This window comes from Sylvia atricapilla, chromosome 1, assembly GCF_009819655.1.
Source record: "Sylvia atricapilla isolate bSylAtr1 chromosome 1, bSylAtr1.pri, whole genome shotgun sequence".
NCBI lineage: Eukaryota > Metazoa > Chordata > Aves > Passeriformes > Sylviidae > Sylvia > Sylvia atricapilla.
The window spans coordinates 152,565,708-152,579,566 of record NC_089140.1 but is presented as its reverse complement, the minus strand read 5'-3'; the positions used below and the strand labels follow the sequence as shown (position 1 = coordinate 152,579,566).

General features: G+C 54.5%; 3 protein-coding genes across 3 annotated transcripts in view; 2 read left to right on the top strand and 1 right to left on the bottom strand.

The window, feature by feature from the left end:
• Positions 1-3,305, top strand: part of LOC136372775 (NAD(P)(+)--arginine ADP-ribosyltransferase 2-like) — a 104,370-nt gene extending 101,065 nt beyond the window's left edge. The window contains exons 2-3 of the mRNA XM_066337547.1: positions 1,682-2,460; positions 2,850-3,305. Of these exons, the coding sequence (XP_066193644.1) occupies positions 1,716-2,460; positions 2,850-2,935 (831 nt within the window). The 5' untranslated portion in view covers positions 1,682-1,715 and the 3' untranslated portion in view covers positions 2,936-3,305. The remainder of the gene's footprint in view (positions 1-1,681; positions 2,461-2,849) is intronic.
• The window catches only part of LOC136372600 (NAD(P)(+)--arginine ADP-ribosyltransferase 2-like), a 188,934-nt gene that overhangs the window by 116,049 nt on the left and 59,026 nt on the right, over positions 1-13,859 (top strand). The gene's annotated exons all lie outside the window — the stretch shown is intronic.
• LOC136372715 (NAD(P)(+)--arginine ADP-ribosyltransferase 2-like) lies at positions 10,282-11,722 on the bottom strand. The gene is made up of 2 exons (XM_066337454.1): positions 10,942-11,722; positions 10,282-10,371 (listed from the first exon to the last, which is right to left on the bottom strand). The coding sequence occupies exons 1-2, from the start codon at positions 11,690-11,692 to the stop codon at positions 10,334-10,336; spliced, it is 789 nt and encodes a 262-aa protein (XP_066193551.1). The 5' UTR covers positions 11,693-11,722; the 3' UTR covers positions 10,282-10,333.

The following is a 13,859-nucleotide window of genomic DNA, read 5'->3' as shown; positions in this document are numbered from 1 at the left end:
GAACAGCTCTGGAGAAGGACCTGGGGGTGCTGGTGGGTGACCAGTGGAGCTGCCTGTGTGGCCTGGGGCCAGGAGGGATCCAGGGGCCATCAGGAGGAGCAGGGCATGGGGGTCAGGGAGTGACTGTGCCCCTCTGCCCTGCCCAGTGAGGCACATTTGGAGTGCTTGTCCTGCCCTGTCCAGTGCCGTGTCCAGCTCTGCCCAGTGCTGTGTCCAGTTCTGGGCTCCTGGAGCAGGACAGGAAAGGCCTGGAGCTCCTGGAGATCTTGGAGGGCAGCATGGATGAGGCCAGGACTGGAGCATTTCTTTCACAAGGTGACAAATAACAGAGAGAATGGAAATTTTCTGTTCCCCTGAAGGCACTGGACAGGGACTGGAGACAAACTGGCAGACGTGATAAAAGGATGTGGGGGTTTGTATAAAGATGTTAAACATGGCAGGAACCCATGGAGAAAGAGGTAAAGGGAGCTCCAGTGGGGTTTTGGCAAGTTCTCTAACAGGAACCGGCAGCGTCTTTGCAAAGAACAAGTTCTAGGAAAAGTCACTGTGATATCAAAGCATTCATTGAAATGACCTCCAGAGACCCTGTTGTTATAAATCTCAAGTACCATCAAAGGACTCCCATGAGGAGGTGGAGCCATGCAAATTATTTCAGGGAGAAGTGCTCTTTCTATATTAGATAAGAGATTACTTTTAATGAATATTTATAATTCTGGTGGATAAATTCCCTGTGGCCAAATCCCCCCTGACCTGCAGGACCAGGAGACATCTGTGGTGAGTCTAGATGCTTTGTGATTCCTCCAGTTCTGTCCGGGAGTTTACTCCAGCCCATTTCGGTATCATGGGACATTTGACTGGGGACAATTGGAGGGGGGGAGAGGGGACTGAGGGACTGGGGTCTGGGGGGACACTGGGGGAGTCATCGTACTGAGATTGTGGTCCAGGGGTGGTCTGAGGGCAGCGATGGGGGGCTCAGGGCTTTGGGAGGGGCAGTGGGGTACTGGGGGATACTTTGGGGCATTGGGGGGCACATGGGATGGGATCAGGGTCCTGGGGGGCCACTGGGGATCTCATGAGACTTGGAGTGTGATTGGAGTATGGGAGGAGGACATGGGGGGACACCGGGAGACCCCAGGGCTTGGGTCACAGTCCTGGGAGTGGTACAAGGGACTGGGAGAGGGATTGGGATAATAGAGGCACTGGGAAACACAGGGAGGGGGTGACAGAGAACTCTGGGAGTGGACTTTGGGTGCTGGGGGATACTGGGATTGCTTGGGGCAGGGGGGTCGTCATGGAGTGACCCCAGGATTTGAGTCAGGGTTCTGTAGGGGGGCTGAGAAGACACTGTGAGAAGGAATGCAGGACTGTGGGAGTGAGATTGGGCTCCTGGGGTCTGGGGGACCTTGTGGGGGGCTCCCGGAGTGACCTCAGGATTTGGGATCACATCCAAAGACACATCCAGGACTTTCCTGCCTGGGGCTGCTGCCCCTTCCCCAGCCTGACCCCACTCTCCTGCCCCAGGCCCTCATCAAGGAAGCCTCCCCAGGTGCCCCCATGTGTTCCCTGTGTCCCATAAATGTCCCCTGGGGCCTCTCAGTATTCCCTCAGTGTCCACTGGTGTCCCTTGATGTTTTCCCTGTGTCACACAGTGTGACTTCTGTGTCCGCTCTGTGTCCCCCAGTGTCCCACACTGGTCCCCGTGGCCTCTCCTCTCCATGGCCCCCCTGGCTCACACCCTGGCACTGCTGGCAATGGCCGTGGCCACTGCGGCTGTCAAGGTGGTGCCCCTGGACATGGCCAACAACTCCTTCGATGACCAGTACCTGGAATGTAGCGAAAAATTGTCTGAGAATTTGCTAGAACTCCAGGTCTCTGACTTCTGCAAGAATGAAGAGTTTTTCAAGAACTGGGTAAATGCCACGGCCCAGTGGAAGAATCAGGGCTCCGTGACAAGCTATCTTACCCGAGACCAGGCCATCGCCGTCATGGCCTACACCATGAAGGACACGAAGTTGCACAAGGAGTTCAACGATGCTGTGCAGGAGACTGGGAGCTCCAGCTGGAAATACCGGAATGAATTCCACTTCAAATCGTTGCATTTCCTGCTGACCCGGGCAGTCCAAGCACTGAAATCTAGATACTGTAAGAACGTGTTCCGGGGGGTGGCAGGGCTCGCGTTCAATGCAACGACCGGCATGGAAGTCCGCTTCGGTCAATTCACATCAACATCGCATAGGGAAGATGTGGCCCAGGGTTATGGGCAGGACACAATGTTCAAGGTGTACACATGCCACGGTGTGGACATCCAGAAATACTCCTACAATCAAGATGACCAGGAGGTGCTGATCCCACCCTTTGAGACCTTCAAGGTCACCAGTGTTAGTAAGGAAGGGAGCACGATGAACATTGAGCTTCAGTCCACCGGGACCTCCAGCAACTACGACTGCAAGTGGCTGAAAGGTGACATCATTGGGACAACCGGGGGGGATTGGGGACACCCAGTGAGCATTGGGGACAAGGACATCCAGTGCTGGGAACACCCATGGCCCAGAGAGGACAGGGATACTCACTGTGGGTGGGAGAGGAGTCACCCGGTGCTGGGGACAAGGACAGGGACAGCCATTGGTGGGCACTGGGGAATGGGGACAACCAGTGCCAGGTGAGGGGAATAGAGACACCCAGTGCTGGAGACACACACTGGGGCTGGGGGGACAAGGCCACCCATGGCTGGGCACAGGGGACAGGGACCTCATTATGGCCTCTTCTGACCCCCACACCCTCAGGGCCCACCACTCACCCCTGATTCCCTCCCCCCATGGTCACCCTGACCCCACTCTTTGTGTCTCCAGGTGGGAGCCTCTCCAGGAACTCCCCCCACCTTGGGGGGCTTCTCCTGGCAACTGTGGCCATGGCAGTGGTCACCGAAACCCTCTGAGCCACGAGGCCACCAAGGTCACTGTGATCTTGGAGGCAGCTCTGGCCACCATGACCGCGAAGACAACAAGGATCTGCAGCGAATTGAGGCCACCAAGGATACCATCTCCACTATGGTCATTTTGGCCACAGTGGTCACTGTGACCACTTTGGCCCCTGTGACCACTCCGGGCATCAGAAGCACCATGGTCACCATGGCCATTGTAGCCACAGTGACCCATGAAGCCACTGTGGCCACTGTGGCCACCATGGTCACTGTATCAAGGGGACCATCCTGGGAAGGCCCCTCTGAGAGGTGCCCAGGAGACAGTGGCACAAAGCCAGCAAGACCAGCGAGGGCAGGGCTGGAGCTGCCAGGACAGCCCAGGACAGCCCAGGACAGCACGGACAGCAGAGATTGGGCAGTGCCTGGGTCTGGTTGGGCACTTCCCAACAGAGGGATTTGGGATTTGGCAGTGCCAATATCACGGCCACCTCCTAAAGCTCCTTGGCTGCCTTACGTGATGTATCATAAAAAATGCTCCTTGCTTGCCTGGAGAGGGAAAAATTTTCTGTTTACTTGCACAGAGTATTAAAAATGGATCAAAAACTGAATCCTTGCTCACCTGGCATATCAAAAGTTTAGCAAAAATTGCTGCTTTCTCACCTGATGTATCAGCTACGGCTCTTTTAAAGCCTTTCCTGCAGCGTGCCTCATTTCCTAAAATAAAGTAGTTCCTGATGTTTTCATTAGTGGCAACTTAAAGCTTTACATTTCAATCCTCAATCTTCAGAGACACTGTGGAGAAACCTACCTCTCTTTTTCCTCTGCACTCCCTTTTCACTGCAGCCCCGCACCAAGGACCTGGAGGGGCTGGCGCATGTTCAGAGAAGGGATGGAGCTGGGAAGGGTCTGGAGCACATGAAGTGGCTGTGGAGGGGCAGCTCAGAGCAATTAGAAAACCATGAATGATCAGTTGAGGGCCAGTTCCTGATTTGAGACAACACAATACAAGTAGAATTAGTAGGGGTAAAATAACAAACACCAGAAAGAATAAGAATGAAAAATAAAACAGCAAAAAGGATACAGAGGCACTATCCATTTATTTATGTAACATCGTGATGTTTCGCTCAGGAAACTCTTTTCTTTCAAAGTGGGAGATTTTCCCTCTGTAGCCCACACAGCTCCCAAACTAGCTGTGGTGTTGTGGTTCGGGAATTACCCACCGGAGGGCAGCAGCAAGCAGGGTTAAACAGCAGCACTGCGCATGCACCGCCCACCTCAGCTGCAGTTCCCGGTGTCACCACCAGGCGGCAGCACGAGCTGGTGGCGCTGCCGAGCCCCGCCCCGCCCCATCCCGGCTCCGGGTGTCCAACAGGAGCCTCCCCTGGCACAGCCTGAGGCCGTTTCCCCTCTTCCTGTCCCTTGTTGGTGGGAAGGAGAGAGGAGAGGGAACAGAGGGGGATGGAGGGAGGGACGGAGAGGGAAGGAAGGTGAAATGAGGGAGGACAGTAGGGACAGGGGAATGGGACAACAGGGGAATGGGAAGTGAGGAAGGAAGGAGAGGCGAAGTGAGGAAAAAGGATCAGGAGAGGGGGAACGAGGAAGGCATGGAGGGAGGAAGAGGGAAGATGCTGTGAGGGATGGTCAAAAGGCCCTTCTCTGCCCTCCTCCAGTTCTGTGCCCTGGCTCTGTGTGTCCCAGGGGCTCACCAGGCAGGGCAGTGGTGGCAGCCGTGGCAGAACTGTGTTGTGTGCCATGTGCCACGTCCAGCTCTGCCCAGTGCCATGTCCAGCTCTTCCCAATGCCATGTCCAGCTCTCCTCAGGACAGGAGGGACGTGGAGATCCTGGAGCAGGTCCAGCAGAGTCTGTGAGGATGATGAAGGCACTGGATCATCTCTCTCACAAGGCTAGGCTGCAGGAGCTGGGGCTCTTCAGCCTCAAGAGGAGACACAGCTGAAAGGGGACCTCATCCCTGTGTATGTGATGCCTTAGGATTGAGCTTTTATCTTTTTCATGTCCTCTACTGTTTAGTGTGGATTTAGAACTCCACAGCCTGTCACCTGCCGGTCTCCCTTTTTATTGAGACAAAACAATTCTTCTCTAGGCTGAATCTCAGGGACACGTCACTGTCTCAGGCCCTTAAAAGTATAAACAAAAGTAAATTAGGCTGCTAGCAAACTGGGGGAATGAGATTTCATTACCTGAAGCTTCAGTTGGAGGATTAAACCCTGATATGCAAACAGACAAAACCGATAACTGTATGAATAACTCTTGACCATTGTCCATCTTGGGTGTAGCATCTCAGAGGCTTCTGCCTCCCCCAGGTGTGTCCATTGAAGGTTTTGAATAAATCCCTGCTTTTAGTCTCATAATTGTGTCTGGCCTCTGTTCCAGGCAGCCACTCCAAGGCATCCTATAAATATACAAATATACTGCACCTTCCCTGTGCCCCAGTCAATGGGGAAAGGAAGAGGGCAAGGTGAGGCCGAGAGTTTGGGATAAAAGGAGGCTGCATCCTCTGAAACCTCGAGAGAGAAACCCCACAGGGGTTTCACAGGGGTAAAAGCTCTGAAACTTCACTGAAATAAAGTTTCAAAACTGCTGTGTGGACACTTCGCTCTCTGTAGAGTGGCTTTTCACCACACAATGAAGGTTCTGGGTAGAGCTGAAGGCATGACTGAAAGAATGATAAAAAGATGTAAAAGTATTTCTACAAGACAATGAATGTGGTCCAAACCAGTGGAGAAAGAGTAGAAAGGAAACTCCGGTGTGGTTTTTGACAAGTTCTCTAAGAAAAAAAGAGCAGCGACAGCCAAAACCAAAAGCTTGAGGGGAGGCTGAGATGTTGAGGCAGTCAGTGAAAATAACTACTCAGATCCTAGTTTAGGAACTCTCCACGACAAGAAGAGCATTTCCTGAGAGAGCAGGGTAAAGCAGATGTTATGGGTTAACACAGCTTGGTTTTTAGTTAAAGAAGAAACATTTGCCTATAAGCACCTGTTAATTTTCTATGGAAAGGACAGAGACCTGTCAGAGGCCAATTTTTAGATGCTGACACCTCATATAACCACAGAGGAAGCTGTATGAGCCTTTGTGAATCCACATCTAAGGCTGAGATGTGGCTGAGAACTTCCTTTTCCCTCCGTCCTCAGAAGAGGTAAGGTGGCAGCCCAGCTTCTGCCGGGGTCAGGCAGGGCCGGCCAGACCCAGCCCGGCCAAGCCTTTCCTGGTGGGCTTTGGGCAGGGGGAGGGGAGGAGAATATGTTCTGTCCCAGCCCAGATGGGTTTCCAGCAGCTGTTAAAACATCCTGCCCTCATCATAACATCCCATCCTGGGAGTGGGATTGGAGTCTGTGAGAGGGCACTGAGGGACACTGGAGGGGGCTGAGGGAGTAGCTTTAGGAGTTTGGATGAGGTTCCTGAGGGGCCTGGGATCACCAGAGGGCTGCAGAGGTGTGGGAGCAGGATTGAGGTCCTGCGGAGCACTGGGGGGACACTGGAAGGGTAAACACAAGACTGGGATTGGGACTTGGGGTGGGTCGGCACTGAGGGGACACTGGGAAGGTCAGGGAATGACCCCAGAGTTTGGGCTGGGGGAACTGCAGAGCAGCTGAGCTGACACCCAATGTCGGGAGGGAGATGAGACTGGGAGTGGGGTTATGGGGCTGGTGGGCACAGGGATGACACTAGGGGGGGGACACAGAAGTGGGGTCCAGGGACAGCACTGTTGGAGTGGGGCCATGGAGGGCACTGCTGTGGTGACAGGGAGTGACCCCAGAATTAGAATCAATGCCCTGTGGGGCCAGAGGACAGTAATGGTGAATGACATGGGACCCTGAGACTGGGATTGTTGTCCTGGGGGTCTGAGGGACATTGGGGAGTCCTGGAATGACCTCAGAAGTTGGGATCAGCATCCCAGGATATGTCCAGGGGTCTTTTAGCCAGGGCTGTCCCCGTTCCCTGGGCTGACCTCAGTTCCCCTCCTCAGTCCCTCACTGAGGAACTTTCCAATGTACCCGTGGGTACCCTCAGTGTCCCCTCTTTGTCCCCCAGTGTCCCACACTGCTCCTGGTGGTCTCTCCCTGCCATGGCCCCCCTGGCTCACACCCTGGCACTACTGGCAATGACCGTGGTCACTGCAGCCATCAATGAGGTGGCCCTGGACATGGCCTGGGAATCCTTCGATGACCAGTACTGTGGCTGTGGCCCTGAAATGACTGCGGCGTTGCCGGCCCTCAACCGCTCCGAGTTCCAGAAGAATCCTCTCTTTGCCCGAGTGTGGCCTAAGGCTGTGGCCATGTGGCAGAGGCAGGGGTCCCCTGTGTCCCCTCTGGTGTCCCCAGACCAGGCCATCGCCATCATGGCCTACACGATGCCAGACATGTACAAGTCCTTCAATGCAGCCGTGCGTGTGGCCGGGCGCTCCCCCCAGGAATACCGAAAGAACTTCCACTTTAAAACACTGCATTTCCTGCTGAGCCAGGCCCTGGGGACACTGAGGGATGCTCAGAATGCACAATGTCATCGTGTGTTCCGAGGCGTGCGTGACATTCATTTCCAAGCGCAGTGTGGCCAGAGGGTTCGGTTTGGTCAATTCACATCGACGTCACTGAGCAAAAAGACTGCCCAGAGATTTGGTAGAAGCACCATATTCCAGGTGCACACGTGCCATGGTGTGGACATCCATCAGTTCTCCAACTATCCACGGGAGGAGGAGGTGCTGATCCCGCCCTTCGAGACCTTTGAGGTGACCCAAGTCACCCAGGATGGGTGTAGCACACAGATCTGGCTTCACTCCACCGGGACCTTCAGCAAATACAACTGCGAGTGGGTGGAAAAAGAGAGGGGTGAGGGGTCCATGGAGATGAGGTGGTTTAGACGGGTCAGAGAGAGGTCAGGGGTTTCAGGGGTACAGGGGGGCCATGAGGAGGGTTCTGGTGGGACAGAGGACCTTGGGGGTGGGGATCAGGGGGTCAGGATGACCAGGGGGGGAGAGAGGAGATTGCTGGTGGCCATGACACAGACCTAGGAGAGATGGGGGCCATGGGCAGGGGGAGGGGGAGTGTGGCCAGAGCTGCAGGGGGTGGATTGGTGGTCAGGGAGAGTGACAGGGGAATCTATCCATCCTAATTATACATATCTTTAATTTGGGCTTCTTAGCTAATTCAAAACCAGCATTTTTCCCTTAAATAACTTGCAAGGCACTGCCATTTTCAGGAAATCATTTTTATTGTCCTGGAGAGTCATAAAAATGGAGTTTCTGGGGGTCATTTTCACTGGATACCCCAATAGCTCAGGTGACCTCCCCTCAAACTCTTGCTTTCAGCAGGCACTGCTCCTTCTCTGTTACAGAACTTGTCAAAAACCGCACTGGAGTTTCCTTTATCTCTTTCTGCACTGGTTTGAGCCGTGTTTATTGTACTGTGTAAAAACTTTTACATTCTTTTATCGTTTTTGCTGATAAGCCTTTAAGCCCTACCCAGCACCTTCAGTGTGTGAGGAAAAGCCACGCTATGAAAAGCCAAGTGTCCACAAAGCAGCTTTGAAACCTTATTCGAATAAAGGGACAGAGTTTCCACAGCCAGACTGCGATGGGGTTTCTCTCTCGAGGTTTCAGAGGCTGCAGCCTCCTTTTATCCCAAACTCTCAGTCACACTTTGCTCTCTTCCTTTCCCTATCAGCTGAATGGGGCTGCTGGGAAGGTGCAGCCTTCCCAAACCACAGACACCATATTACTCTTCAACCAGCCATTTTCCCCCAAAGTCCCGAAGTTCACGCTGCCTGGGGCTTGCAAGAGGCTTTGTGGTTACCTATTTTTCCCATTACCCTAAAGTTTAGGAGTTCAAACTTTCTGGTCATACCATGAGGGTTTTGTGAAAAGCTTCATTTCTGTAGTGACATCAAGACCCATTTTGCCGAGATTGAGAACCATTTCTTCCAAAGACCCAAGCCCACTGAGTTGTTTTTCAAATACATCACCAATCATCCTTCCAATACAATCCTTCCCTGTGAGGGGGGTGAGGCCCTGGCACAGGGTGCTCAGAGAAGCTGTGGCTGCCCGATCCCTGCCCGTGTCCAAGGCCAGGCTGGGGGGTCTTGGAGCAGCCTGGCCCAGGGGAAGATGTCCCTGTCCATGGCAGGGCTGGCACAGGATGGGCTTTAAGGTGGCTCCATCCCAAACCATTGCAGAGCCCCGGGGCCGGGATGGGGCGGGGTGGGCGCTCGGCAGCGCCACCAGCTCGTGCTGCCGCCTGGTGGTGGCACCCGGAACTGCAGATGGCGGCAGCACCACTTGCGCAGTGTCACTGTTTAACCCTGCTCGCTGCTGCCCTCCGGTGGACAATTATCAAACCACAACTCCCAGAATCCATTTATCTCAGAGGGGGTCAGGCTGGAAGGCTCATGCTCCCAGCTCAAGCAGCATCATCCCTGAGCACTGGATTGGGTCCAGAGTAGCCCAGAATTGGAAAGGGCACGTGACAGACCTGGATATGGCACTGGACAGAACTGGACATGGTGCTGGGCAGAGCTGGACACAGCACTGTGCAGAGCTGGACCCAGCACAACAGATGAGCCTCCCTGGCAGGGCAGAGGGGGACAGTCATTTCCTGACCTCCTGGCCCTGCTCCTCTTGATGTCCCCTGGATCCCCCCTGGACCAAGGCCACATGGACAGCTCCATTGGTCACCCACCATCACCCTCAGGTGCCTCTCCAGAGCTGCTCCAGCAGTTTTCCTCCTTGCCTGGGATGGTACTGGTGCTAAACTGGGCTAAAACCAACCAAAATCACCAAGCCCAAATTAACAACTGAGGACGAAGCACCAGAGCTGTGCCTGGTGGTGACCCTCGCCATGTTCAGACCCCTGTCAGACAGAGATACCTCTCGCATATTCCTGCTTAGAGTGAAATATGTGTGGCCTTGAGCCCTGCTTTAATAGTGTCTCCTTTTGTTGGCTTGGGGAGAATACTTTAATGGAATATCTTTGATAGAATTATTTACTAGAATTGTTTTGATAGAACAATTCATTAGAATTTTTCTGGTAGAATTATTTAGGGGAATTGCTTTGCACAATGCCCGTGGTGGCCACGGTGACGCTGGTGATTGCATGGTGGATGTGGTGGCCACCGTGGCCACAGGGACAGTGGTGGGCCCAGTGACCTCACTAGTGGCAGTAACTGTCAAGATGGCCATAAATGGCAGTGGTGGCCTTGGTAGACTTTGTGGCCTCGTTTCTCTGGAGGTCCTGGTGGTCTTGGTGATCATGGTGGCCACAGAGACCACAATGACTTCAATGACTTTGGTGGCCATGGTGGCTATGGTGCCACAGTGATCACAATAGCCTCAAGGACATCGGTAGCATCGTGGCTCAGAGGATCCCAGTGGTCACTTCCAGGGCTGTGGTGGCCAGGAGGAGTCATCCAAGGTGGAAAGGGGCGCTGGGGACACTCCCACCTGAGGGCCAAAGAGGGGGTCAGGGACGGCCATAATGAGGGGATTAAAGGTGACAGGAAAGATGGGGGCCATGAGCTGACATGGTGTTGGGGGGGATGGGAGATGTACAGGGAGCCAGGGAAGTCAGGAGAGTCATGGTGGACTTAGGGGTGACAGGGATCAGGGGGAGTCAGAAGGTGCCAAGGGGGTGACAGGGAGTGTCAGAAGCTGACAGGGCGTCAGGGAGTGCCATGGGGAGTCCTGGCCCACCCACATCCAGCACACGGGGCCTTTGGTGGGGAGGGTCGGAATGGGGGCATCCCTGTCCCTGTCCTCCAATGGCAGTGGTTTCCCCTCGCAGATGTGAGGGTCCTCATCCCTCTCATGGGTGTCCCTGCCACTGCGCCCACAATGGGTGTCTCCAAACTTGGTGTCCCCAGCACAGGGTATTCTTCTCCCCACAAATACAAAGTGGGTGGCCCTGTCCCCCATCCCCTGTGAGGGTCATTGTGTCACCGGTGTCTTATCAGGGGTGTCCCCATGGCCACAGTAGGTGTCCCCATCCCCACAAGCTGTCCCCTGTGGTCTCACCTTTCAGCCACTCGCAGTTGTATTTGCTGAATGTCCCGGTGGAGCGGAGCCAGATCCATGTCCTCTTCCCATCCCAGATGACCTGGGTGACCTCAAAAGTCTCATATGGTGGGATCAGCACCTCCTCCTCCTGTGGATACATGGAGAATCCCCGGATGTCCACGCCATGGCACGTGTGCACCTGGAATATGGTGTCTCTACCAAATTTCTGAGCAATCTCTGTACGTAGAGATGTCGATGTGAATTGACCAAACCGGACCCTCTGGCCACGTCGTGCCTTGAAATGAATGTCACGTGCACCCCTGAACACGTGGCGACATTGCGAGTTCTGAGCGTGCCTCAGTGTCACCAGGGCCTGGGTCAGCAGGAAATGAAATGTTTTAAAGTGGAAGTTCTTTCGATATTCCTGGGGGGAGCGCCCGGCCACGCGCACGGCAGCATTGAACTGCTGGTAAATGTCCTTCCTTGAGTAGGCCATGACAGCGATGGCCTGGTCTGGGGAGGCCAGAGGGGACACACGGGAGCCCCGCTTGCGCCACTCAGCCTTGGCCTTCGTCCAGACCCGGGAATAGAGAGGATTCTTCTGGAACTCGGAGCGGTTGAGAGCCGGCAACGCCGCGATCATGGCAGGGCCACAGCCCTGGTACTGGTCATCGAAGGAGTTCTGGGCCATGTCCATTGGCACCACGTTGATGGCCGCAGTGGCCACGGTCATTGCCAGCAGTGCCAGGGTGTGAGCCAGAGGGGCCATGGAGGAGAGAGGTCACCAGGAGCAGTGTGTTACACTGGCGGAGAAAGAGGGACACACTGAGGGGACACTGAGGGCACACAGAATTACATGGGAAGGGTTCCTCTATGAGGGACTGAGAAGACGAACTGGGGTACACCCAGGGAAGGGGGCAGCTCCGCCTAGAAGACCCCTGGACACACCGTGGGATGCTGAGCCCAAATGCTGGGGTCATTCCTAGACTGCTCAAAGTCCCTCAGACCCCCAGGACCTTGATTCAAATTCTGGGGTCACTCCTTGTCCCCCGGCAGTGCCCTCCATGACCCTACTCCCACAGTGCTCCCCGTCCCCCACTTCTGTGTCCCCCAGTGTCATCCCTGTGCCCACCAGCCCCATAACCCCACACCCAGTCCCATGTCCCTTCCCCCCGTGGGTGTCACCTCAGACCCTCCAGCGTTCCCCCAGCTCAAACCCTGGGGTCAATCCCTGACCTCCCCAGTGTCCTCTCAGTGCCCCACCCACCCCAACTCCCAATCCCAGTCCTGTGTTTACCCTTCCAGTGTCCCCCCAGGGCTCCTCAGAATCTCAATCCTGCTCCCAGATCTCTGCAGCCCTCTTGTGATCCCAGACCCATCAGGAACCTCATTCAAACTCCTAAAGCCACTCCGTCACCCCCAATCCAGTGTCCCCCAGGGTCCTCACCCAGACCCAAATCCAATTCCAGTCCCATGACCCTTTCGGTGTCACCCAAAGATCACAACGCAAGTCCAGGAGTCACCCCCAGCTCCCACAAGGTCTCTTTGCAGCCCCCATGGCCCCACTCTGCAATCCCAGTCCCATGAGCTCCCAAAGTGCCTCCCCAGCCCCTGATACCGAAATGGGCTGGAGTGAACTCCCGGACAGAGCTGGAGGGATCACAAAGCCGGAATTCTTGATCAGCTCAGAATCACCGCAGATCTCTCCTGGTCCTGCAACTCAGAGGTATTTTGCCATAGGGAATTTATCCACTAGAATCATAAATATTCATTAAAATGCATCCCTTATCTAATGCAGGTACATCCCTTTCTTGGGAAATCATTTGCATGGCCCCGCCTCTTTCTGGAAGTCCTTTTCTGGCACTGGAGGGTCATCCAGAGGGGTTTCTGGGTGTGGTTTTCACTGGGTGCACCAATATCCCAGATGGCCTCACCTGGAAGTTTTGCTTTGGGCAGAGGCTGTTCCTTCTGTGTTACAGAACTTGCCAAAGCCCCTCACTGCAATTCCCTTCATCTCTTTCTCTGTGGATTTTCAGCCAATTTTAGCCTGACTATCCACACTTTTACATCCTTTGCTTCCTTTTGCCAGTCGGGCTTTAAGCTCTGTCCTGCACGTCTGAGGGAACTGAAACTTTCTGTTCTCTCTCTTAATTCTCACCCCCCAGGAACCCAATCCCACTGTCCCATGTCCCCCCAGTGCCCCCCAGCCCCACTCCCCACTGCTCACTCCGTTGCTGTCACACCTCACACACCAAATGGGGTCCCCCATCAGATGACATCCCTGTGGGCACCCCGAGCCTGGGGATGATCTCCTTGGGGAGTGCCTGGGTGACTTCTGCGGCCTTGGTGGTGCTGCAGGAGAAGTTCCGAACCCCAAAAAAGGGATCCACCAACACCAGGAGATACCTGAGCCCTTGTTGGCGCGGTGGCTTAGAAAATCCATTTGCCAGGAATCCCTGGCAGTGTTTCCTCTTTCGGTGATCCCTGGAGCTGATGGGTTTGAATTCAAAGGGTTCTGTTTCCAACACCTGGGGCATTGTTCTGTACCAGAGCTGACAATTCTGTCCTGCAGACACCGAGTATCTGAGGCTGCAGACCAGTCCCCATCCCATCGATTCCCCAGAGGTGTGCTGGGGCTTTTCTCCTTTACAAATGGCAGCATCACTTGGGGTGGGTCTGACCTGGTTATTGGGACAGAACATCCACCCGCCCACCCTCTTTACTGTGGGCTTTTAGATAAGCAGCCAATTTTCAATCTGCCCAACTCAATCCAGGTCTCACCTCCAGGGGTGAAATTCCTTTCTCAGGAATTTACACCAGGATGCTTGGTTGCAGAACCTCTCATGGAGCTTTATTGCAAATCTATTTCCCACATGGATTTTGCCATCCCCAAGCTGCTGTGCCCTGCATTGTGGTACGATTTGGGCAGCTGGGTG